At 48.7% G+C, this 23,748-nt stretch overlaps 1 protein-coding gene across 1 annotated transcript in view; it reads right to left on the reverse strand.

Annotated features, from left to right (window-relative positions):
* Positions 1–23,748, reverse strand: part of Sdk1 (sidekick cell adhesion molecule 1) — a 944,655-nt gene that overhangs the window by 248,711 nt on the left and 672,196 nt on the right. The window contains exons 6-8 of the mRNA XM_087903322.1: positions 14,122–14,233; positions 12,067–12,257; positions 1,675–1,758 (exon numbers count right to left, since the gene is read on the reverse strand). Coding sequence (XP_087759448.1) covers positions 1,675–1,758; positions 12,067–12,257; positions 14,122–14,233 — 387 coding nt within the window. The remainder of the gene's footprint in view (positions 1–1,674; positions 1,759–12,066; positions 12,258–14,121; positions 14,234–23,748) is intronic.

The raw sequence follows: 23,748 nt of genomic DNA on the forward strand, positions 1-23,748 counted from the left end.
GCACATGGGCCGATGCCACTGGCTGGGTCTTGGACTGTTCTGCATTATCCCATGACCAGTATTTGGCGAGCAGGTTCTATATGCGAGACACCTGGTGACAGTTTTCCAAACCCTGTCTTGTTTAATCCTGGAGGCTCTGAGCATAATGCTTAACTGTGCTTTCTCTGAAGCCAGGTTCCAATAGTCAATAGTGTATAGAGAGATCATGTGCTTCTTAGGAAACCAGGCCACTTACCAAACTGTTAGCATGAAAGCGAAACCAGTTTGGCCTTTTTTTTTTTTTTTTTTTTGGTATAAGGTGCCTTTAACACTCATTAGCAAGCGAGCCACGGACAAGCGGAGCACTTGCTTCCCTAGCTAGCTGCGGACACCTGCTTGCCCAGGCGCTCTCGGTTCGTCCTAAGGCTGGAAAGTCACAGGCAATGCAATCAGCTACACAACTAAACCTCAGAAAAGGAGGGAGTCTCCAGCCCTAGGACATACATTAGATAAAAGCTTTTCATCCTGAACCAATTGGATAGGAAATTTAGGGCATCTTTTCTCCTGCCTTTTCTATAGGTTGAGGCTAGATTTGGCAAGGTCATAACATGAACTGCTTCGCTCTCCCTACTCGGGGTCTCCAGCGCTCTCATTATGAAGCAAGGGCCATTGTTTCTTCCCAAAGCAAGGTTTCCCTTCCAGCGCTGAGTGAGTGGGGGAAACCGTGCTTATGATGCCAGGTCTAAACAGACAGGAAAAGAGCCTTTTCATCTCTATGGGTCTTGGTAAGGGATTGCCTTGTAAAGCCCGTGTCGTGTGTGCATGCGTGTGTGTGTGTGTGTGTGTGTGTGTGTGTGTGTGTGTGTGTGTGAACACGGGGGCAGTATTCTGTAACTTCCTGTGTAACCACACAGTAAAGTCACAGGCAGAGTGAGGGGTACAATGAGCCACAGGAAGGAAGGACAATGACGTGTGGAACAGGAGAGCTGCCTCAGAGCTGAAAGGACAGAAAGGTAGGAAAAGTTCCCATTCCAAAAAAAAAATAAACCATCGCGATAGGGCCCTGGCATGTGGCTAAGCTGACAGAGTGCTTGTCTAGTATGCAGGAGTCTCTTGAGTGCCATCCCCGGCACTGCATAAATCAGGTGTGGTGGCTCATACCTAGAATTCCAGCACTTGAGAGGCCGAGAGGTGGACGTGGGAAGACCAGGTGCTCAAGGTCATCCTGGGCTACGTAGCAAGTTTGAGGCCAGGCTAGGTTATATGAGATTCTATCTCAAAATTTAATTAATTAATTAATACTAAAAGCACCCTCCTTTTCTGTAGGATGTATAGATATGGTGCCCAGTCCTTATCACCTGGTGGATAGAGACAGGTCTCTTGAGAGCCACGGTCTTAGGCCCATATACTCTGGGGAACCCAGATACTGAGGGGAGCCACAGGGTCTGCTGATTCTGCTGTCTTTGGGGCAGACAAAGGGAAAGAGGCTTTCCTTCTCATCTTCCTTCTTCTGGAGCCCTGGATTGATCTACAGACAAGGAAGCAAGATCTGCACAATGGCAACTTCCTTCAGCTAAGTCACAGGCTAGCTATTGAGTCCTAGTGTCCAGTGTCCCCAGCCTTGATGGCCACTGTTTTCCTGGAAGGATTTAAAGACCCCCCCCAGAAATCTCCACCTGGTACTCCCATACTCACCCATGGCTCGACATGGAATGTCCACAGTTTCTTCCACTTCTCCTAAAATCCGACTCTCGGGCTCAGCAGTGAAATATGGTGGCTCTTTAAACAAGGAAAAGAAAATGGCTCCTAAGTAAAGGAGTGCTGTTGTCCAAATGGGAAATGTCCTCCCTAGGCACACGTTTGAACTCTTGATCCCCAGACGGTGGCACTGTGGAGGGGGTTGTGGAACTTTTAAGAGGTGGGACCCTACTGGAGGAAGTGAGCCCCTGGGGATGGGCCTTGAGGCTCTGTAGCCAGACCCCACTTTCTGCTTATTCTTTGCTTTCAGAGTGTGGATGCCATGTGAACAGACAGCCTTCTGCTCTGGCCACCGTGCCTTCCATGCCTGTCAACATTTCTTCCCCATCACGATGGACCACATCCTTCTGGACCTGCGAGACAATAGTCAACTCTTCCTCCTTTCAGCTGCTTTCGTCAGGACGTTTAATCATAACAGCAAAAAAAGTGACCAACACAAGAAGGATTTCAAGGATGTCACAGTGGTTTCTGTCTGTCTGTCTCACTCTCTCGTGTGTGTGTGTGTGTGTGTGTGTGTGCGTGTGTGTGCATGTGTGTGTGCGCGCGTGCATGCGCAAGCCCAGAGGTAAATGTCAGGTGTCTTCTTCAACAGCTCCTGTCTTTATTTTTTGAGACAGGGTCTTCACTCAGTCTGAAGTGCACCCACTTTAGCTAGACTGGGATCCTCGTGTCTTACCTTCCTCCACCCTGTCATGAAGGTCACAGATGTGCACTGCCATGCCTGGCTTTTTATTTGAGTGCTGGGGCCTGAACTCAGGTCCTCCGAATGTGCGGCAAGTAGTTCCAAATCTGAGATCTTACATCTTTGTTTCTAAACACGCCATCAACAGTCACCACCACACTCACAAACTCAAATTTGGGGAGCAGCAGGCAAAGGCGATTTTTATTCTAAGGTTCCAGAAAGCAAATTACCACTCAGGGCAATGGCTACTTCTCAGTTTATAGGCTTGAAATCATGGAATATCTTAATTCACGTTTTAGAAAGGGCATCCCAAGAGCTTCGTAAAGGTATATTTACAGCACAGTACTTTATAGGCACGTTCGTTTCCATATCTAAACTAAACACCAATGCGAAGCATGTTGAATAGCCCTATAACAAGGGGCCAGGCCTATAGCAAGGAACAGTGCAGCCTATTAACTTAGTTTTTTTTTTTTAAGTCTTAGCAGTTCTCCTCCAAAACATAAATTTAATATGTCGATAGAATGCAAAGCAATGGTGGCGAAGGGGTGAGGGAGGGGGTGGGAGTATGGGTCCAGAGACTCTCATCCATCCTTAGCAGGGAGGGAAACTCCCGAGCAGTTCTGTTCTATAGACGCTCCCTTTGCGTGGGCCACAGGAAACAGTGGCTGTATCAGGCAATGGTTTCCTGGGAGAGTAAATTGCAATATTTTCCGCAGTTTATTCAGCAGAATTCAGCAGAGGTATGGCCGGGCTCAGGGGCATTAAGGCAGCAGTGGTACTTCATTATCACGGCGACAAAGGCTCTTGTGTTCATTTTCTGCATGATAATTAATGTCTGGAGACATCTTCTTTTCATTGTAATAGTGTTAAATGTGGATCACAAGGCTTGGTGTGTCTCCTGAACTGACTACTTCTTAAAAAAAATAGGGTGGGACCTAAACTGTGTGTGTGTGTGGGGGGGAGATGAAAACATACCAGTTCATAGAAATAAAAAGGACTAAAGGCTTCTGAGTGGACAGAACATGGGTATCAACTCTGCAATTACTTGGACCTCTTGAGCAGAAGCATCTGCCTCAACTACTCGCCTGCACTGAGGAGCCGGCTGTGGATTCACTAGGCGGGAGCAGAACCCTCCTATACGGGGTCTTGTGTGTATAGACCGGACTTGGAGGCACGCTGTTCATATTTAAAGCCTTCGCTTTCCTAGCTGGTCTTTGTACACACATATACTCCCCGCTCAGCCGTGTCTCTCTAATCAATACGAACGCTAGCAGCACTATTTATGTCCCAGCTCCACAGCGGGGCAGCCTGTCGAGGACCTGACGCACAGGTCACGGCCCATATTCATCAGTGGATGCTAAAGTCAATAGCAACCATCATGGTCCTGATTAAAGGCATGCGAGGGCAAAGGGGGGAAATTAAGTTAAATATCAACATTTGCTCATGATTAATTACAGTTTCCATTTCCTCCGTCAAACATCCTATTTTTAGGTAACGGTGAAGTTCCAAGCCAAAACTACAGAAAAAGTTCCTTTCCTGGGTTTGCCCTGTGGAACTCTGTCCTCATAGGATAACAACTATAATCGTCTTCAGCAAAACGACTTTCCCAAAGAGACGTTTGTATGCCTATTGACATTCCCTAGTAGAAGGAGGAGGCAGGTAAGGTCATTAGACCTTGAACTGAGCCTTTAGCCACTCCTTCCAGTACCTCCCAGCCATCTGCTTGTAATTCCGCCCCTGCTGAACATGGCCTCCTGGTTGTAGGAGGCGCTAGAGTACAAAGAATGTGGAAAGTTAATTGAAGTGGGGACTCCATCTGTGTGGCGGTGGGGGCCTTGTCATTCACGCTAGAATGCTTTCGGGTGAGGTGGCTACTTTGGGGACAACCAGGCTCCTGTAAGTGTCCTCTCACCCATGCCTCGCAAGTAATCCTCGTAGACTTGTAAACTCACTGGTTCATAAAGCTAGCCCTTGTCCTGGTACCCGCCTTGGGGTATAGATCTTGCTTAAGTCTTCCTAGGTCTAGCTCAACAATCACCCCACCAGTAACGCCTTCCTAAACTAAGTCTGATCACCTCCAGACTGTCACTCATGGGATCAACAGATTTGATCTTCACTGCCCCTTCAGGCTTCTGCTTGTGTGTGCATGCACATGTGTTTAGTCCCATGCAGGGTCATGTGTCTATACTGCCCTGGAACACAGAATGGTCCTTCATCCTGAAGATGCTCTCCCCCGGTAACCCCTGTGTCTGGTCCAGGGCCAACGCCCTACTTTTGTTAGTCTTTCATTTCAAGAATGTTATGTGAACAGTTATGCTGCATGTCACCTTGGAAGTGGCTGTCCTCCCACCACGTAATCCCTCAGGATGTGTCCAAGAGGACACACTTGAGAACATATATATACCAGTACCATGGATGCCCAGCACCTCCAGGGCCACAGTGCCTTCTCCAGTGTGGTGGTTTGAATGAGAATTCCCCCTCCCTATGAGCTCATGTATTTGAATACTTGATCCCCATTTGATGGCACTGTTTGGGAAGAATTAGGAGGTGTGTTTTCGTCAGAGAAGGTGAGTCACTGAGGGCTGACGTTGAGGTTTCCAAAGCCTTCATCACCTCCAATTAGTTTCTCTGTCTCCTCTTTTTGGATTACAATGTAAGCTCTCAGCTGCTCCTCCAATGCCATGCCTATCTGCCTGCCACCATGTTCCCTGCCAGGATAGTCATCAGTCAATGACCTCACCCTCTGAAATTGTAAATCCCCCCAGGAAACTTTCTTTTATAAGTTGCCTTGGTCATGGTGTCTTTTCACGGTAATAGAAAATTTACTCAGAAACCAGAAGTCATTTATATTCTCAGCTTCCTAGGAGTGTGCAGTGGCACTTGGCTGAGGATGGAGACAAAGAGTCTACGCAGTGTCCCTGGGGACGGGCTACATGAGGGGATGCACCTCACCTCCAGCAGAAGCCAAGTAGCTATGGTTTACATCCCACAGCTGGGCAGATGTGCTCCCCCACGAACGTGGGGAAGGCACCAGGAAACTGGGGCCCTTCGGGGCAGCCTGGTGCACCTTGTTCCTGGAAGCCTGCCAGGTAGGTGAGGTGACAGACCAGGAGTAGTCACGGTGACATAGGTTTCTCTGTCACACATAAGCCATAGTTTCTCTGTAGGTCCTTCACACAAACCCAGTTCAACGGGGGCTCCCAAGGGTCCTCCCCCACCCGTGACTGCTTGTTTCCACAAAGTCTGCAGGGAGGGCAGAGTGGGGCATTTACCAGACCGGCAGCTGTGAGGACTTCCAGCTGAGCCACGGGGGACACTCTGAGGACAGTCATCTAAAGCACATGCCTTTTTACCACTTCATCTTCCAAGGGCAATGGGCAAGCCTATGTCTTGGCAAGTGGCAGACTTTTTGAGAGTGAGTGCCCAGCTGGCACAGGTCTGTACTGGAGCATTAACTATTGATAACCCAGGGACTGAAATCAACACCTCCATCCTCAGAGATAAGATAAAGACATCAGAAGAGTCTCATGCCCTGCGTGAACCCAGAGCACAAAGTCAGCATGGGCTGAGTGTCCTACAGACAGCCCAACTGCAGTAACCAGAACCAGAGTGAGGGTCCTCTCTCGATAGCCACAAACTGGCACCTTGGATGAATTCCTCTACTCCAGCTCAACAGGGGCTTGAAGCACGGGTTCTGGCTTGCAGAGCCAGTCCCAGTGGAGGTGCTCAATGCATACCCAGGCCATGTTGTACAGCCCTTGGACTTGGTAGTGGATTCAGTCTGAGTTCCAGGCTTGTTATGCTCAGGACCTTTCCCACACGGGCTTCCCCTCTCTCTGGTTCCTCTTCTATTCTGTGTCTTTGGCTTCAGTCACTGTACACATTGAGTGCCTTGTCCACGGTAGTGGGCAGGAAGAGTGGTCTCCAGGGAGATCTACACCAGACCCCCTGGAACCTATACATTCTGTATGTGATATGATGAGCTCTGCAGATGGAATGAAGCTCATCAGTCTTAAAATGGGAAGAGTGGGGGAGCAGGGTTGGCTGAGCGGCCAGGTCTAATGGCACAAGCCCTTATGGTGGAGAACTTTATGAGGAATCAGGAGAGGCAAGAGGCCTGGCAAAGATTTGAAGATGGAAGGAATGGAGGAAGGGAGGAGAAAAAATAGATAGGGTGAGGAGAAAGGAGGGAGGGGAGGGGAAGGAAAGGAGAAAGACAGATGGTAGGAGGGGGGATGGGTAAGGGGCGGGTAGGTGGGGGTGAAGGAGGAATCAAAGGGAGAGGGAAGAAGGAGAGAGAGGAACTAGACACTTTTATGTAGGGACATAAACACCTGTTAGGTGCTCCGTGTCAGCTGCAGAATGGCTGCTCATCTGTGACACTGTATCACTCACTATAAGTGGTCTTGTTCTAAAACAGAGCATCTGGATTTCAGAGAGATCTGTGTACAGGGAGTTGGAATAGTTTTGCAAGAAACACACAGGTTCTCTGTAATGGTCACTATGGTGGTCAATCTTCATCGTCAGCTTTAGAATCACCATGGAGACACACCTCTGGGAGTGTCCATGAGGATGCTTCCAGAAAGGTTTAACTGAGGAGGGAGGCAGCAGCCCCTCCTTACGTGGGCTGCACCATTCCCTAGGCTGGGCTGGATAAAAAGGAGAAAGTGAGCACCAGCGTCCATCTCTCTCTCCTTTCTGACTGTGGATGCCATGGGATCAGCTGCCTCATGTTCCTGCCACCATATCTTCCCCGCCATGGTGGACTGACTGTTCCTCAGAACTGTGAGCGAAAGAAATACCCCCTTCCTTAAGTTACTGCTGTCAGGTTTTTTAAATCGCAAGAATGAGAACAGTCACTAATGCAATCACTCTCCACTCTGGTAGCAGGGTGGGTGTGAGGAGCTCTGGGGACACTGAGGGGTGTGGTGGGCACAGACCAGCTGTGGTTCCTGCAGGACATGCTGAATCTGTCAGTCGAGACGGAAAGATGTACAACCATCCCCCACAGTGATCCAAGGTGCTATAACCGGTAAGAGCCACTGCCCTGGTTTCATTTCTATTACTGTGATAAAATACCCCGACCAAAAGCACCTTCCGGGAGGCTGGGTCCATGTTAGCTCCCAGTGCCAGGCTGCAGTCTACCACAGCAGGAAGAAAAGATGGAAGAGACTTAAGACAGCCAGTTGTATCTCACCTGCAGTCAAGACCAGAAACCGTGATTGCACGTGTGCTTGGTACTTAGCTTGCTTTCTCCACAGTCCAGGGCTCAAAGTCAAGGAACAGTGCAGGCCGCTTTCAGGATGGGTCTTCCTACATCAATTAATTTGATTAAGGCAGTCCCTCGCAGACATGCCCACAGGCCAACCTGCGCTGACAGCCCCTCACTGACGCTCTTCCCAGGGGCTCCTAGGTTGGGTCACACTGACAGTCAAAGCTAACTGTCCCTGTCGCCATCCTTTATTTATCCTGCAGAAAGCAACGATGCTTCCAGGGATGTCAAGAGCATCCTGGCTCTTAGTGTGGAATGAGTGTGATGTGTGCACTCACTGAAGTGATGTGTGCACTCATTAGTGTGATGTGCACACTCTAGTAGCAGCACCATGCAGCGTATGCTATGACAGAGCACGCCAACAGCACATGAAGTCATCCTTTCAGATCTTCTGCAGTGATCTTACTCCATTGCCTCTTCATTCTGTGGGCTAGTAGCCTTATCTACCACCTCCCCATGCCAAGCACTGGGACCAAGGTCAACAACACCAACGATTCCCATTAAAGTCAGTTACCAGTGCAGCTAGAAGCGAGCCCCAAAGCCTACACTTAGGCCTCCCTGTCCCATACCTTGCTACCATGTGCCAATGGCTACAGGGCACAGCTGAGACTCTTTCAGGGACGTCTGGGAGGTTGTCAAGGGACACCTAGTCTCAATGACAGGTAAGCTTGCCAGAAGCTGAAGGGTGGACATCCAAGGTCAGTCACAGACAGTTGCTCAAAGCCAAAGACACAGCCAAGTCTAGGGTTTGCCTCCACCAAAGCAGGGCATGGTCAGTCCCTGGTCTAGAGTGGCACCGGCTGTGCACAGCACAGTAGAGCCTACAGTCCACCAGCAGATTGTGGGGGAGGGGGGGTAGGGCTTTTTCTTGATAGCCTCACCAGCGCTTCCCACCCACCATGGTCGGCAAATTTGGTTTCTATTCCCAGAAGACGCCACCAAGAAGGAGAAGCTGGTGGTGCAGTGAGAAGTCATGTACCACAGGGAGGCAGGGGCCATGTGACACAGCAGCCTCTGAGTGTCAGAGCAGTGGTGTGGTGTCTCACCAGCTAGGTCAGGAGTAGAAGAGGTCTGGCATAGGGACAGCACAGCAGGACAATGGTGCAGTGAGGAGGTAGGGGACAGGGCTTCGGGCTCAGCAGAGTAGGCACCAGGCACCTCCAGGGATCAGCTTGGATTCCTGTTTAGACTACAGGAATTGAGCAATCCACCTAGAAGCTGACAGGCAGCGTAAACAGCCGCCGCCGCCTGTCTCGTCTCATCAGTGTGAGATGCACGTAATTGGAAGGCGATCCCTTCCTGCTTTCATCCATCTGCATGCTCATATCAATAAATCTCTCCCCGGTTCTGCTGGTGACAGGATCCCTCCCTGATGGGGCGGCCAGACTTGGGGACAATCTCTGAGTCCTTTGAATCCACAGAGATACTTTCTTCAGGGTTTTCTCCAGTGTGACCCAACCATAAAATTCCACCTGTCACAACTTCTAAACAAAAGGGGCTTTAAGTCAACCTTTTCGAGATAGGAAGCCTTGGGGCTGACAGGCGACTCTGGGTAAAGCTTGCCGCACAAGCACGGGGGCCTGAGCTTGCACCCTTGGCTTACATGTAAAAAGATGGGGCATGCTATCATGCCCCTATAACTCTAGCACTGGCAAATGGAGTAGAAAGAGACAGGAGGAGCCCTGGAGCCTGACGGACAGCCAGTCTAGATGAATTGCTGAGTTATAGGTTCAGTGAGAGACCCTGCCTCAAAGCACAAGGCAGATGGGCTGGGGGTGGCTCAGGGGTTAAGAATGTGTTAACTAGCACACCTGGGTTCAGTCCCAAGCACCCACATCAGGAGGCTCACATTGTCTTTGACTCCAGTTCCAGGGGACCTAACACTCTCTTCAGACCTATGCAGGCAGGTTTACACACACACACACACACACACACACACACACACACACACCTATTTTTTTTTTAATCTCAGAAATGGGGTCGAGGGTGAATGAGGAAGACAGTCGATGTCATCACATATGAACATGTGCACACACATACACACATATAAACACACAAGAGCGGAAGTCTGTTCCTGTACCTTTATAAGTCAGAATGTGAGTTATGATGAGTGCTGGGCACAGAAACCCTTCTGCGACGAATTCGAGACCAAAGTTAGGATGATAGATTTAAATACTTGAGGAAGGAATGGTGATGGAGACAAACATTTGAGTTTATAGGGAGATAAATTTTCTCTCTTGTTTAAATTACCTTAAAATGTTTTTAACATAATACAGTCCTGTCTGCCAGAGATTTACACATCACAAATTTTAATTTTGGTTCAATCTATAATGCGCTGTGCTCAGACGGCCGTAGATCAACCTCGATGGAGGTCTCTGCTGAGGACGGATGTCACTTCCGCATCCATATCTAGCACTGGCAGCTGGAGCAGAGCTCAGACCCTCGGGTGGGATCAGCAGTGATTGCTGACTCTGGTCCGTGGCTCAGGTTCTCTGATCATTCCCGGGACTTCTTCTGGAGGGGGCTGACAGGCTGCATTTAGCAGAGTCACTCAGAGAGCACAAAGCCCTCTCCTGATGTCTAACAAACACGAGGACGCTCAGGGCAATGGCCTTCTATGCAACGCTCCTCGATGCTTGCTAATTCCACCGGAACCTATCTGCTTTTTCTTTTCATATTTTGCAAAATGGCAAGCCTCAAAATGTATTACTGAAAGAGCAATTGTTCTGAGAGGTTTTTTTTTCTCTCTCTCCATTTTCAACCCCTTTCATTTCAGATAGGAGACGGACTGAAGCGGCCTTTGAGGTACCCTCCATCAGCAGTGACTTCCACAGAGGAGTATGGGTCACCAGGACCACAGCTGCAAATGTTTTAAGAATGGACTGGTGACCATGCCGGAAGCTTGGAAAATAAAATGTAAGTACTTGCCTCCCAGTGTAATGCACCCATTTCATAATCTAGTGATAAGCTTACAAATCCCTCAGCCACAGCCTGTCATGCTTCCATGGCTCTGATCTCCCAGCATTTAGAGAGAGGCCACTCTGGTGCATTTAGCTTCACCTTTGGCCTGTTTTAAAAAACTATCTCTGTTCTTACCTTTCAGTTCGACCAAAGATAATAGCCAGCACTTTCCACTTCCTTCTGAGGCAAGGCTGCATGGGCTGACTTCTGAGTACAGACCAAGAGTCAGGAAGACTTAGGGAGAAGTTTGGGGCAAGAGAAAGGCCAGGAGATGCAGCCAACGTCTGCAGTGAGGACTTAGCTCTGTCTCCACCCTCAAGTTTTATCGTGGGAAGTGGTTCTGGTTTGAGCATGGAATGTCCTCAATGGGCTCCCATGTTTCAGTGTTTGGTCCTGAGCTGGTGACATCATTTTGGGCTACACTGGAACTTTTGATGGAGTTTGGATAAAGGGCACAGACCTTCAAGGGTTATAATCTAGCTGGAACTTGGGTCAAGCTCTTAGGGCCTTCAAGGTCCCACTGCCACAGATAGAACCAAACCATCCAACATGTCTTCCTCATCACAGTGGACTGTGTGCCTTGAAACTATAAACCAAAGTTAGGTCTGTCCTGTCACACATTCTGTTCAATGATGAGAGAAGGAAGAAGTATGGCTATGCCTGAAAGATACGAGGGACTACTTTTCCTACTTTTGCGTTCAAAAGCAAAGCAAACAGGATTAACTTGGAAGATAAACTCAACCATACTGCCCTTTAGTGCCCTAAGAATAAAGTCAGTGGGGGCCCAGATAGATGGCTCGGCTGTCAAAGGTGTGCTCAGCCAAGCCTGGCCACTGGAGTCGGAGTCCCAGGACACAGGGTGGGAGGAGAGAACCCCTACAAGTTATCCCGACCTCCACGTGCACCCTGTGGCTTATGAGCATCCCCTCCCCAGACATGTATATACAACAAACAAACAAACACACAAATGTAATGAAAAATAAAAGTCGGTGGGGATGGAGAAGATGGCCAAGCCAGTGCCTTGTTCATGCAGAAGCAGGGGGACCTGATGCACCCACATAAAAAGTCAGGTGCAGTGGAAGATCATCTAGAATCCCAGCACTGAGGCTGGAGATGGCTGGATCCTGGGAGCTGGCTGGCTAGCTAGCCAAATGGCCAAGCTCGGGGTCCCAGTAAGAGACCCTATCTCCAAAAATAAATTGGAGGGTAGCAGAGGAGAGACACCCGGTGCCCCGGTGTCTGCTTCTGGCTTGCACATGCGTCTGCAGGGGAGGCACACACACACACACACACACACACACACACACACACACACACACACACACACCAAGTCAGCTATCCTGTCTGTCTGGAGTTGTGGGTATGGAGAGCTACCTGAGGTTGCAGCCAGCACCACTGCTGGCCTGCACATTACCTATGATGGAAAGGAAGGCTCTGGCCCTGGCTGGCTCAAATGCGCTCCCTCGGAGTGTTGCCTCGCACACGTACAGCCCGGTGTCTGCCGATGTCGGGTTGCTGATGGTAAGGCGCCTGCCATAGCTGTGCAGTCCGCTTGTGAGTCGAACTCCGTTTCTCTTCCAGTGCACACTCAGCTCCTCCAAGGGCCTGTGAAAGAGCGCAAGGGCGTCGGTGACCGTGGTGCTGAATCATGTAGACGGCAGTAATAATAATTTCAGGTCTTCAGCACGAGTTGACAAAGCTAATTCTACCAGGAACCATGGCGGGCTGAACAATGGACATTTAAAAATCAATCCAGATACAGCTCCACTCCCTCACGGCTTTCCTCAACGAGACATTATGCTCAAGGGCTATTGAGCAAGGATAGCTAATTGCGGCAGCAATGGACCGTACATGCTAATGATTCCATTTGCCCAGGAAAAGAATGCTTAAAATAAATACTACTAGGGGACCCACAGCTACATGGGAGGTGTGACCATTTAAACTCCAGCCTGGAGTGAACAGGAAGTCAGTAGGCAGGGCATGCCTGGGACTAGAAAAGAAAGGGAACTAATTTTCCTTGGCTGCTCAGGGTATGGTAGAATATTATTCTAACCCTAACCAGGCAAAGATGTGTTACGTTTTTTATGCTGCAGAATATTACTTTACCAGTGTAAAGGTGTGTTACTTTTGTTTCTGCTGCATTTATTTAATTATTAAGTTGTGTTATATCTGTTTCACTTTGCCTGTCTAAGGCACCTGATTGGTCTGAGAAAGAGCTGAACGGCCAATAGCTAGGCAAGAGGAAGGATAAGCAGGGCTGTCAGGCAGAGAGAATAAATAGGAGCAGAAATCTAGAAATCTAGAGAAACAGATGAAGAGAAGAAAAGAGAAGAAGGAAGAGAGATGCCAGTCAGACATAGAGAAGCAAGCAGTGAAAATAAGATACACAGAAGAAAGGTAATAAGCCCCGAGGCAAAAGGTAGATAAAGAGAAACAGGTTAAGTTAAAGGAGTTAGCCAGAAACATGCCTAAGCTAGACCGAGCATTCAAAGCTATTAATAAGTCTTCCATGATTTGGGAGCTGATTGGTGGCCTAAAAGAAAAAGTCTTGTACCCAGGGGCCTGGTTCATCTTTCCCCCAACAATCATCGCTGCTGAGATCTCCCTAATATCAGGAGCTAAACTGAAATGCTCCATCCACTGCAGAGGCAGAGTGAGGTTCCCTGCATTCCCACGCGTGTGACAAGAAGTGCCCCAGGATAAACGAGCCTGCTGCAATCGGGAGTGTGGGCTCATGTGTCATTCTCCACATCACTGTGTCTTTACAGGAGGATACACAGATCTGGGTTCTCTCTCTCTTAGTGTGTGAGTGGACATGTGTGTGTGTGTGTGAGTGTGTATGTGTAAGCTATAGGTAGGTCAACAGGAGTGTCTTTATCACACCCCACCTTAGTTTTTGAGTCAGGGTCTCTCACCACCCTGCAACTTGCCATATAGGCTAGACTGGTTGACCAGCAAACCCCAGGGTTACTCCTGTCTCTGTCCCTCCAATGCTAGGATTAAAGGAGTGAGACGCCACGCCCCGCTTTGACATGGAGTCTAGGGAATTGAACTTGGGTCCTCATGCTTGTGCAATGGGCGCTGTACCTCCCTGCCCTCTGGCACAGGTTCTGTGCCCTTCATCTGAACTGCCCAGCTATCAGAGGTACTTTGTATTTTGCACCTGTCCCCCTCTGGAGTATTTGTTTATTCACAGTGAGACGGCATGGGGAGGGGACCCCAAGTCCAGACAGAAAATCCATTTCTGCTCCATCTGTGCCATGCACACTTAGCCCAAAGGGAATCCCCTTGCCTTATTTTTAGTGCACCATTGTTTTGACTGCATCCGACACATGAGATCAGGCTGGAATTCTCCACCGCGACTTGGTGTCAAGGCTCAAAGTTCCAGATTTTGAAAGTATCTCAGGGCCTGGGTTTTCAGATGAGGGATGCCTCACCCATGTTTCCACTCCCAGAGCACACCCTGTACCTGGCGTTGGCTATGCACTCCAAGGTAGTCTCACTGGACCCCGCAACCACACTTCTGTTGCCGGGGGCAACCACGATGACAGGGGCCATGGCTTCATGGGTGTCAGTAGCTCCTGCGGCAGAGAGAACAAAACGTCCATGGAACTCACAGAATGGAAGATGGGGTGACTGGGAAAAGACAGAAGAAGGAGCCTGCAAAACCACACCACGAGGAAGCGCAGAACCTCATGGGCCCTTGAGAGAGCCTGGAGTTCGATATTTTCACATCGCCCCTGGCCTCTGTCACACTGTATGAGATGGAGTCCTGGCATAGCCAGTCTTGTCTGCCAGCCACCTGTCCCCAGGGGGAACAATGTGCGGCAGCAAGCTTTTAAGGGCTTGGAATTTTCCAAAAATGCCTCCTTTTATTTTTTCCCCCCACTGATCTAAGCATTTGCTTATTGAGATCACCTGGCATACCCACTGTGGCAGTTAATCTTAATTGTCAACCTGATGAGATTTATAATCACCATGGAAACAAACCACGGGGCCTGTCTGTGAGAGGGCTTCTAGGTTAGGCTGGCTGAGGTGGGGAGTCCCACACTGAATGTGAATGGTACCACCTGTGGGTTGAGAGCCCGGGCTGAAGGCAAAGGCAACACTGAGCTGAGGACCAGCAGCCAGCGTGCTTCCCGTCTGTGGACGTTCCTGCCGCCACACCTCCGCCACCGTGATGGACTTTCACCCTCAAACCGTGGGTCAGAATCAAGCCTTCCTCCCTTGTCAGATAATTTACCACAGCAAGGAGAAAAATAACATGCCTGCCATTTTCCAGCTAGATCAACTGGACAAATACGTCACAGGTTGGGAACTCCTCTAGGCCCAGAGGTCACCGGCCCTGGTGATTCCCTGGGTGACGGCATTCAGTTATCCAAGAGTCCCGTTCTCTCTGCAGTCACACTTCCCTTTGGTTTTCTGCTACATAAATACCCGGAGTTCATCCTCCGCTTGGTGAGGATCGAACTATAAATAATTTAAGCTCCCTTCTGGAGACAGGAAGGAAAAAGCTATATGCATTTTTTTCTGCTTTCCCCTAAAATACGGTTAGCATCAAAATTAAATGACCACGGCAACTTTAGTAGCAGTTTATTTAGGAGAAATCAAGACCAAACATTCGCCGAGCAGGGATTTCAATACAGGGTATGCATATGAGCGGCTGGGAAGAAAAACAAATTTAAATGAGTGAAAAGCAAAATTCCTCTTTGGATCCTCACACTGAGCAGCCAGCACACGGACAGTTCGGCTATGTAGAATCCGGGCTCATGGAAGGTTCTGCTCCGTAGTGGCCTCACAGCCATGGTGAGGGATGGTAAAGAGGACCCTCTGACCAGCACAGGTTTCCCCCAGTGCTGTACCTGGTACTTCTTGCTTAGGGATGGAGTGGTTTTACATTAGAGGTGCATAGGAATTACAAAAAGAGGATGGGGCGGGACTGAGGAGTTGACTCAGTCAACAAAGTCCTTGTCCTGCAAGCATAAGGACCTGAGTTCGATCCCCTGATCCACATAGAAAAGCCAGGTATGGTGGTGCATGCTTCAATCCCAAGGGCTCTTCAGTAAGTCAGACAGTCTGGCCTATGTGATAAGACAGCCTGACCTTTGTGGCAGGTTCCAGGCTGAGAAAACCTGTTTCTCTAAAAAAAAAAAAAAAAAAAAAAAAAAAAAAAAAGTGGCTGGTGCCCGAGGAATGGCACCCCAAGTTGTCCTTTGGATTCCACATGCATGCACACACATATGCACCCGCACACACCTGTACAAACACACACAGACAGACAGACAGACACAGACACACACACACAGGCTGTGGCAGGAGAATCTCCAGTTCAAGGCCAGCCTGGGCTACATAGTAAGACTTTATCTCCAAAACAGAAAAAAAAAGAAAGAAAAAGAAAGAAAGAAAGAAAAGAAGGAAGGAAGGAAGGAAGGAAGGAAGGAAGGAAGGAAGGAAGGAAGAAAGGAAGGAAGAATGAACAAAGTTGGTGCCAGAAAGTTGGCTCAGTTAGTAAAGTGAATGTTACACAAACATGAGGACCTGTGTTTGGGACCCCAGTACCCAATAAGAAGCTGAGTGTGTCTCTATAATCCCAGCACTGGGAAGGCAGAGACAGGAGGATCCCTGGGGTTTGATGGAGGAGGGTTATCTGTCTATTGTGTTATTTTCATTAGTCAATAAAGAGACTGCCTTGGCCCCTTGATAGGACAGAAAATTAGGTAGGCGGAGAAAACAGAACAGAATGCTGGGAAGAGGGCTATGAGGCAGACGCCATGGAGCCAGCCACCAGGTCAGACATGCTGAATCTTTTCCGGTAAGCCACCACCTCGTGGTGCTACACAGATTATTAGAAATGGGTTAATATCAAGATATGAGAGTTAGTCAGTAACTAACTCTCTAGAGATAATGGGCCAGGCAGTGTTTAAATGAATACAATTTGTGTGTTGTTATTTCCAGGGCTAAGCTAGCCGTGCGGGAGCTGGGCGGGATGAAAAGCAGGCCTGCCCGCAGCTCTTCACTACAGGGGTTTGCTAGCCAACTTGTCGGGCCAAATTGGTGAGCTCTGGTTCAATGAGAAACCCTGTCTCAAAAATTAGGTGAAGGATGATTAAGGAAGATACTTAACATTAACTTCTGACTTCCACACGCACAGACACATAAGTGCATGCACACACATCCCCCTACACATATATACAAACATATTAGCACATAATACACACACATATACAAATAATGATAACAAAGTACTTAGTGCAGGCAGGGCCATTTTCTTTAAGAAAATACATTTTCTTAAGCCTATACATCGAGTTCGTGATGCGAGATCTATTTCCACAGACCTCTAGGTCCTTGGGAGGGCTGGAAGCAGCTCTGGCCTTCCCCAACCTCTAGGCCCCTGAGGTTTCCTCTGGGACTCCCCTGGGAATCTTCCTGTGAACACCCTCCCTTAGACACTTCAGGGATGGCTCGCCAGATGTCCGATTGTCAGGAAAGCTAGAGGGTAGACTAAACGCCCATCTGAGGAGCGCCCAGCTTGTCACCTGTGAACGTCGCTGATGAGGAGAAATGACACAGGGAACTAATATGTGCAGGTGGTTATGAAGAGTGAAGGCGAGCAGCAGGGGGGAGTGAGAGGTCACCGAGCAGCCTTCTTCCCTGTCATTAGTCACTGCACAGCCGCCGCAGCAGAGAGGGAGCCTGCACTCGGTGGTCACCACCTGGGGAAGATGGCTCCAGTTGGAACCTCTCTTGCCTGGTCCAACCAGAGAGGCTGAACTTTAGGCACGATTGCACGGCACTATCTTCTGAGCAGAGCAAGACCCCCTTTCCTAAGCTGCGCCTGCTTGCAAAGGTCCCAGCCTGATTTGCTGGCTGTTCAATTCCTTCCTAGAAGGCGCAAGTGAAGAAGGCCATGGGACGCTTTTCTGAGGGTCCAGTCCCTCTTCTCAGGCAGGTGTATGCGATTCTGTCCTAACTGTACATAGCTGTAGTGTCTGGGGACAGGGCAGGTATATATGGGGAAGACTAGGGGGGAGTTCCAGTCATGCAGCCTCAGGGGAGCCTTCATCTACACTGGGCACACACCTGCTTTATGGTCACCTGAGCTCCTCCCCGTTAGCCCTCTCCCATGTTCTGTATGTGAGTTCTCAGTGTGAGCTTTGGTTTGTCATTGGGACCATCGTAGGAGGGTATAGACACTGGCAAATTCCCACCCCGACTTGGAGAAACATCTCTAAACAGCAGGTGAAGCTTGGTGTTATTGAATGACAGATGAAGCAGAAGCATCCTCCAACCCTGGGCTCATAAAGATGCAGGGCATTTACTGGGCATCTTACTTTAAGCACACATAAATTTACCATTACAGGGCACCCTCACTCGACAGGGGGCAATGGGTTAGTGGAAGGATTTGCTCCACTCAAGGTCACCAGATGTCAGCCTGTCCTCTGTCCCATGCCCCCAACCCTTGGCTGCATCTTTCAGTTGATGCTACGATCACACAGTACACTTCTGAGAGAAGAAAAAAGGAGAAAGGAATGGAGATCATGATTGCAATGTATACACAAGGCCACCAGAAAGGTGAATTTGACCTGTGCAAGCATCCATAACAAGGTCAAAGCAAGGCTTGAGGAAATTCTGACCGCAAGGCCCACATGGTTACTGTTGAAACTGTAAAGCAATAAAATAAAAGGTGTGTAAGTAATTAAAATCCAGACACCCCCACAGCAAGGAGAGTGCTCATTATATACTTGTTCTGACGTGCTTTCTCCCTGTGAAAGGATGCTTCCAATTTTATTTTATTTATTGAGACAATGTGTCTTGTGTAGCTCAGGCTGGGTTTGAACTCTGAGAGGATGTGCTGGCAAATCGTGGTTGTCAACTTGATCATCTTGGAAGAAGGAACCTCAGTTGAGGTTAATTCCATCAGATTGGCCCATGGATGTGTCTATGAGTTATTTTCTTGATTTTGAGTTGATATAGGAAGGCCCAACCCACTGTGGGTGGTACCATCCCTAAGCAGGGTCCTGGGCTGTGTAGGAAAAGTAGCTAACAGTGAACCTAGGAGCAAGTCAGTGAGCAGCTTTCCTCCGTGGCTCCTGCCTCCGTGGCTCCTGCCTCCGTGGCTCCTGCCTCTGCCCCTGCTCCAGTTTCTGCCCTGACTTCCCTCAGTGATGGACTATGACTGCGATATATTAGCCAAAGAAACCCTTCTTCCCCAAGCTGCTTTGGGTCATGGTGTGTACCACAGCAACAGAAAGCTAACCATAACACATGACCTCAAACTTCTGTCTATTGCCTCCGCCTCTCCAGCGCTGGGATTACAGGCATGGACCACCACACGTGGTCTTATGTGGTACAGGGTGCAGAAGCTGGGACTTTAGGAATGCCAGGCAAGCACTCTACCAACTGAGTTACGTCCCCAGCTTGACTTCAGTTTTTTTTTTTCTGTTTATTCATTTATTTGTTTTGTTTAGTTTTTTGGTTTCCTGAGACAAGGTTTCCTATATAACAGTTCTGGTTGTCCTGGAACTAGTTCTGTTGCCCAGGCTGGCCTTGAACTCACTGAGATCTGCCTGCCTCTGCTTCCCAAGTGCTGGGATTAAAGGCCTGCGCCACCACTACCTGGCTAGATTTTTAATTAAAGCATATACACACAGATCGAACATACTTAAACTAAAATGTCAATCTCTTCTAAACCTTTTCAGGAATTTAATCCTATGCACCCATTGGTAGTCTTGATTCAACAACTTTAAACATTGATGAGAATGCTCTGTGTGACAGGTGAGTCTTGAGCTCACACCTCTTCACGTGTCCTCTGTAATTTACAGGCAGGCCGTTCCTCAGATCAGCACTCAAGCACGTGCCCTGGTTGCCAGGAGTGAAATGTGAATTGTGTGCGTGTGTGTGTAATAGTTAGTGTATTTATGTAGATTAAAAGGCATATGCATGTATAAACTTAAGTATCATATATAGTTAAGACACACACATGCTTGCACACTCCTTTTGAAAATTAAGGCAATTAGAAACTCTGGGAAAACCAAACATCTGTATAAAATAGAAGCTCGATCACTGAATACCATGAGGTCACGACCTGGGTCATCTTTGCATAGCAAAAGCAATATGAATTCCATGCACATATCTCAATTTTCATTAATAATCACACAATCAGCAATCTGTAGTCAGACTAGAAAGATGCAACTCTGACCATGGAACAGATATGTCATGAGTTTCAATGGTGGACAAATATGGAGGACACAAGGAAAACTCAGGAGAGTGGAGGTGAGTTGAAGAGGGGCGGCTTTCAATCCCACAATGCAATAGAGAGGAACTTGGTTCCCAGGAGGCTATGAAATAGGGGTGTGTGGGTTTGCATACACTACACTACACACACACACACACACACACACACACACATGCATTCACATGCACACACGCGCACAACCTTTGTGACTTTAAAATACTGTCTTTCTGTTTCTCTAGGAGTATGTATAGAAAGTTACAGTAAGCCTTACAAAGCAGAAGCACTTTATTTCTGTCTGTCTGCCTCCCTGTCTGTCTGTCTGCCTCTCCTCCTCATGGTGGTGGTGGGGGGTGTTGAACCTAGCAACAGTTCTACAACTGAGCCACACCCTCAGTCCCTCATTGGAAAATTCTAGTCAAGTACTCTACCACTGAATTACATCCTCAGCCCTCTTTCCCCTTTCTGTTTTGAGACAAGGTCTTACTAAGTTGCCCATTCTGGCTTTGTACTCTCCCCATAGTGAATGAGTGTCCTGCTTCTATTTCCCAAGTAGCTGAGACTCCAAGTCTCAGTTAAACGTCTTTATTTCTGAGAGTCTCAAAGTATCTGAGATATAAGACACATGCTCAACAAATCCTCAATGATGTATTAATTTACTATAAATAATAGGCATTGGGGGTCACAAAAAGGCTTATCAAGTAAAGAAGCTTGCAGTCCATGCATGGTGACCTGAGTTCAATCCTTGGAACCCGTGTAAATGTGGAAGCAGAGAATCAGCTCCACAAAGTTGACCCCTGACCTCTATACATGTGCTGTGTGGCACATGTGCCCAAACATATCACACACGTGTGTGCATATGTACACACACATATACACACAAATACACACACACATACACACAAATAATTGATTTTAATAAAACATTACTCTGTAACAAGTTCCTACTGCTATTCCACCACCTTCAACGTTCTATATAACAAATCTTTTTCTAAAACTCACCTACCAATGTATGAAGGACATTTCTCAGAAGAATGAAAGCAAGTAGGGAAGAGAAAAGAAATTGTCTCACTGAGTTTCCTCTGTGGAGCTGAATACGCCACTGACGGTTTACAGATGTCAACATGTTCAGTGACAGCCCGGGAAGACAGCATCACCCCCTGGAGAGGTGGGAACAGTGAGGTGCAAAGGTGCATGGCTTCGAATGCTAGAAAAAGGTGTAAGAGATAACTTCAGAGCTTTCGTCTATTGTGTGTAGTGCATGTGTGTGCATGTGTGTGCGTGTGTCTGTATGTGTGTGCGTGCATGTGCATGTGTGTGCATGCATATGCAGATCACACATGCTAACCTTTGGTGTTGTTTCTTGGGTGTTGCCTGCTCTCCCCACAACATTTGCTTGTTTGTGTGTGTTTGTGTGGGAGTGCACGCATACGTGTGCAATGGCGTGTGTGGAGGTCAGGGGACAATTTGCCAGAGTCAGTTCTCTCCTTCCGCTCTGTGGGTCCCACGACTGAGCTCAGGGCCTTAGGCTTGGAGGCAAGTATCTTATCACTGAGCTATCTTGCTGCCCCCATTTTCTCTTTGAGATAAGGTCTCTAACTGGTTTAGGATTTTCCAAGTAGGTTTGACGAGCTGGTGGGTGAACCGGGGACCCAACTGTCTCCACCACCCCTGTGCCGGGGAGGTGTGTACTACCCCGTCTGCCTTTTTTTTCAAACACGGGTCTTGGGGATCAGACTCTGGTCCCCATGCTTTCATGGCAAGCCCTTACAGACGGATACAGACTGAGCCGTCACCTCGGCCCTACGCTTTCTGTGACTCAGAACTGTTTCCTAGGGAAAGCTCATCTTGTCTCAGTTAACCAGCAGGAAACGGAGTAGAACACTCCCTTCCTAGCCAGGTCTTTAATGGGAGATTTCATGACAGCTTTCTCCATTGCAACTGCCTGATCTGCTCTGGGGGTCTGCGGGTCTGGGGGTCTGGGGGTGAAGACGGGCTCTGCAGAAGGTCACAGAAACCAGCACCCACAGACTGGACATTTCAGAAGAAGAGAGGCAAACCCTTTACAGGAAGCTGCTGTGTGCTCAGGAATAACTCCTCACAGCAGGGGAATGACCCCAAGCCCAACCATCGTTCCCCACACGAACCGCCTGACACTTGAAGAAGCTAAACAAGGAGAGGTTGCCCGGGTTACATTTAATTAGAGAGAATGTGTAAAGACCAGCAGAGGCTGGGGAGATGGCTCAGTCGGCAAAGTGCTCAGAGGACCTGAGTCTGATCCCCAGAACATGTTAAAAAAAAACAGAGTGTAGGGTGAGCATGGGGCCAGGAAGACAGACAGATGCCTGGGGTTAACTGGCCATCCGATCTAGCATACTTGCTGAATTCCAGACCAAAGAGAGATCTGCCTCAAACAAACAAGGCGGAGCACACCTTCGGAACAATAGTTAAGGGTCTCCTCTGGCCTCTACACGCATGTACACATGTGCAGGTGCACATATATAGACATACACCTGTTTGTGTGTGCACATGCACACACACTCACACATGCACACACACACAGCAAATGTCTCAAACAGGCAAATACAAATTTCAAGGCACTCCTAACTGCCAGGCTTCTAGGTTACTGCAGACACAGTGGGGCAAATGAGAACTACCACATTCCTCTGTAATCAGGCAGAGGGCTGCAGACCACAGAACCAGTGTGCAGCCTGACATGTCTGGAGATATGGGTCTTAGGAACACAGGAGGGGTTGTGTTTGGAACTTAGATCCTGGAGGATGAAAGGAACTATCAGTGTCGATGATGGGCAAGGACCATGCCAAACAGGGAGGTCAGCAGACCAAAGACCTGCCCGCTGGGCACTGCTGAGTGTGATGGAGGTACAGGGAGGGACTGGCAAGGCTGGAGCCCTGAGTAGAAGGAAGGGAGGGTCAGATAGCTGTAGGGCTGGGCTCAGTCCCTGCCTTGCAGGGTGCTATGAGATCTGAGCACTATTCCAAGTGAGAAGCCAAAGCTACCTGAAGCTTTAGGGTGGAGTGATAGGCCATGAGCTTGTTTTAGACCCCAACCCTGGCAACGAGGAGGGCATCAACTCTAATAGTGAAGGAGCCCCAGCGAGGTCAGCCAGGGAGCTGCAGAACCAGAGTAACACAGGGATATCTTGGCCAGGAAGTCTGGGTAGGTGTTAGGAGCATCTAGATTTCGGATGTTTTCAAAGGCAGAGTCTCAACGTTTGCTGATGGATTGGCTGCAGATACAGAAAACCATCATTTGTAAATAGAAAGACGTGAAGGAGGGGAGGGGTCAAGGCCAACTTGGGCTGGGGTTCTGTTGCTTTACGCGAGAGGTGCCTGTTAAGTACAGAGCCAGCCTCTTGAGATGGCCGTTCACCTGTCCTCTTCTCTTGTCCACTGCCACCGCATTTTAAGACATTTCTCATTTCCCAGTGACTGACTGGGCTTCTGTTTCTGTCCCAGGTGGTCTTGGGAGGATGCTCTTTGTCTTAAGTACCAGCATTCTGGGAACACCAAGGTCTGCCTGTCCTGACGTCGTGCAGGAACGTTGTGGCATGCTTACCCTTGACGATGATCCCAACCTGTGCCACCTAAGGCATGTGGCCAGGTGACACTGGGATGACCCAGTCTTAGAAACAGACTCCTGCTTCATATAGCCCCTTCTGAAGCTCTGCCCACGCCATACTTAGGTCTCAGAGGATTCTGAGCAAGTTTTCTCTGCTCCACAACCAAGAGGCAGGTCACAAGAAAAGAGTTTAGAGGGGCTGGGGAGCAGGCTCAGTGGGTAAAGTGCTTGCTGCACAGCATGAAGACCTAGGTTTGGGTCCCCAGCACCCATGTAAAAGCC

The sequence above is a fragment of the Myodes glareolus genome, chromosome 2 (genome assembly GCF_982192425.1).
Source record: "Myodes glareolus chromosome 2, mMyoGla1.1, whole genome shotgun sequence".
Lineage (NCBI taxonomy): Eukaryota > Metazoa > Chordata > Mammalia > Rodentia > Cricetidae > Myodes > Myodes glareolus.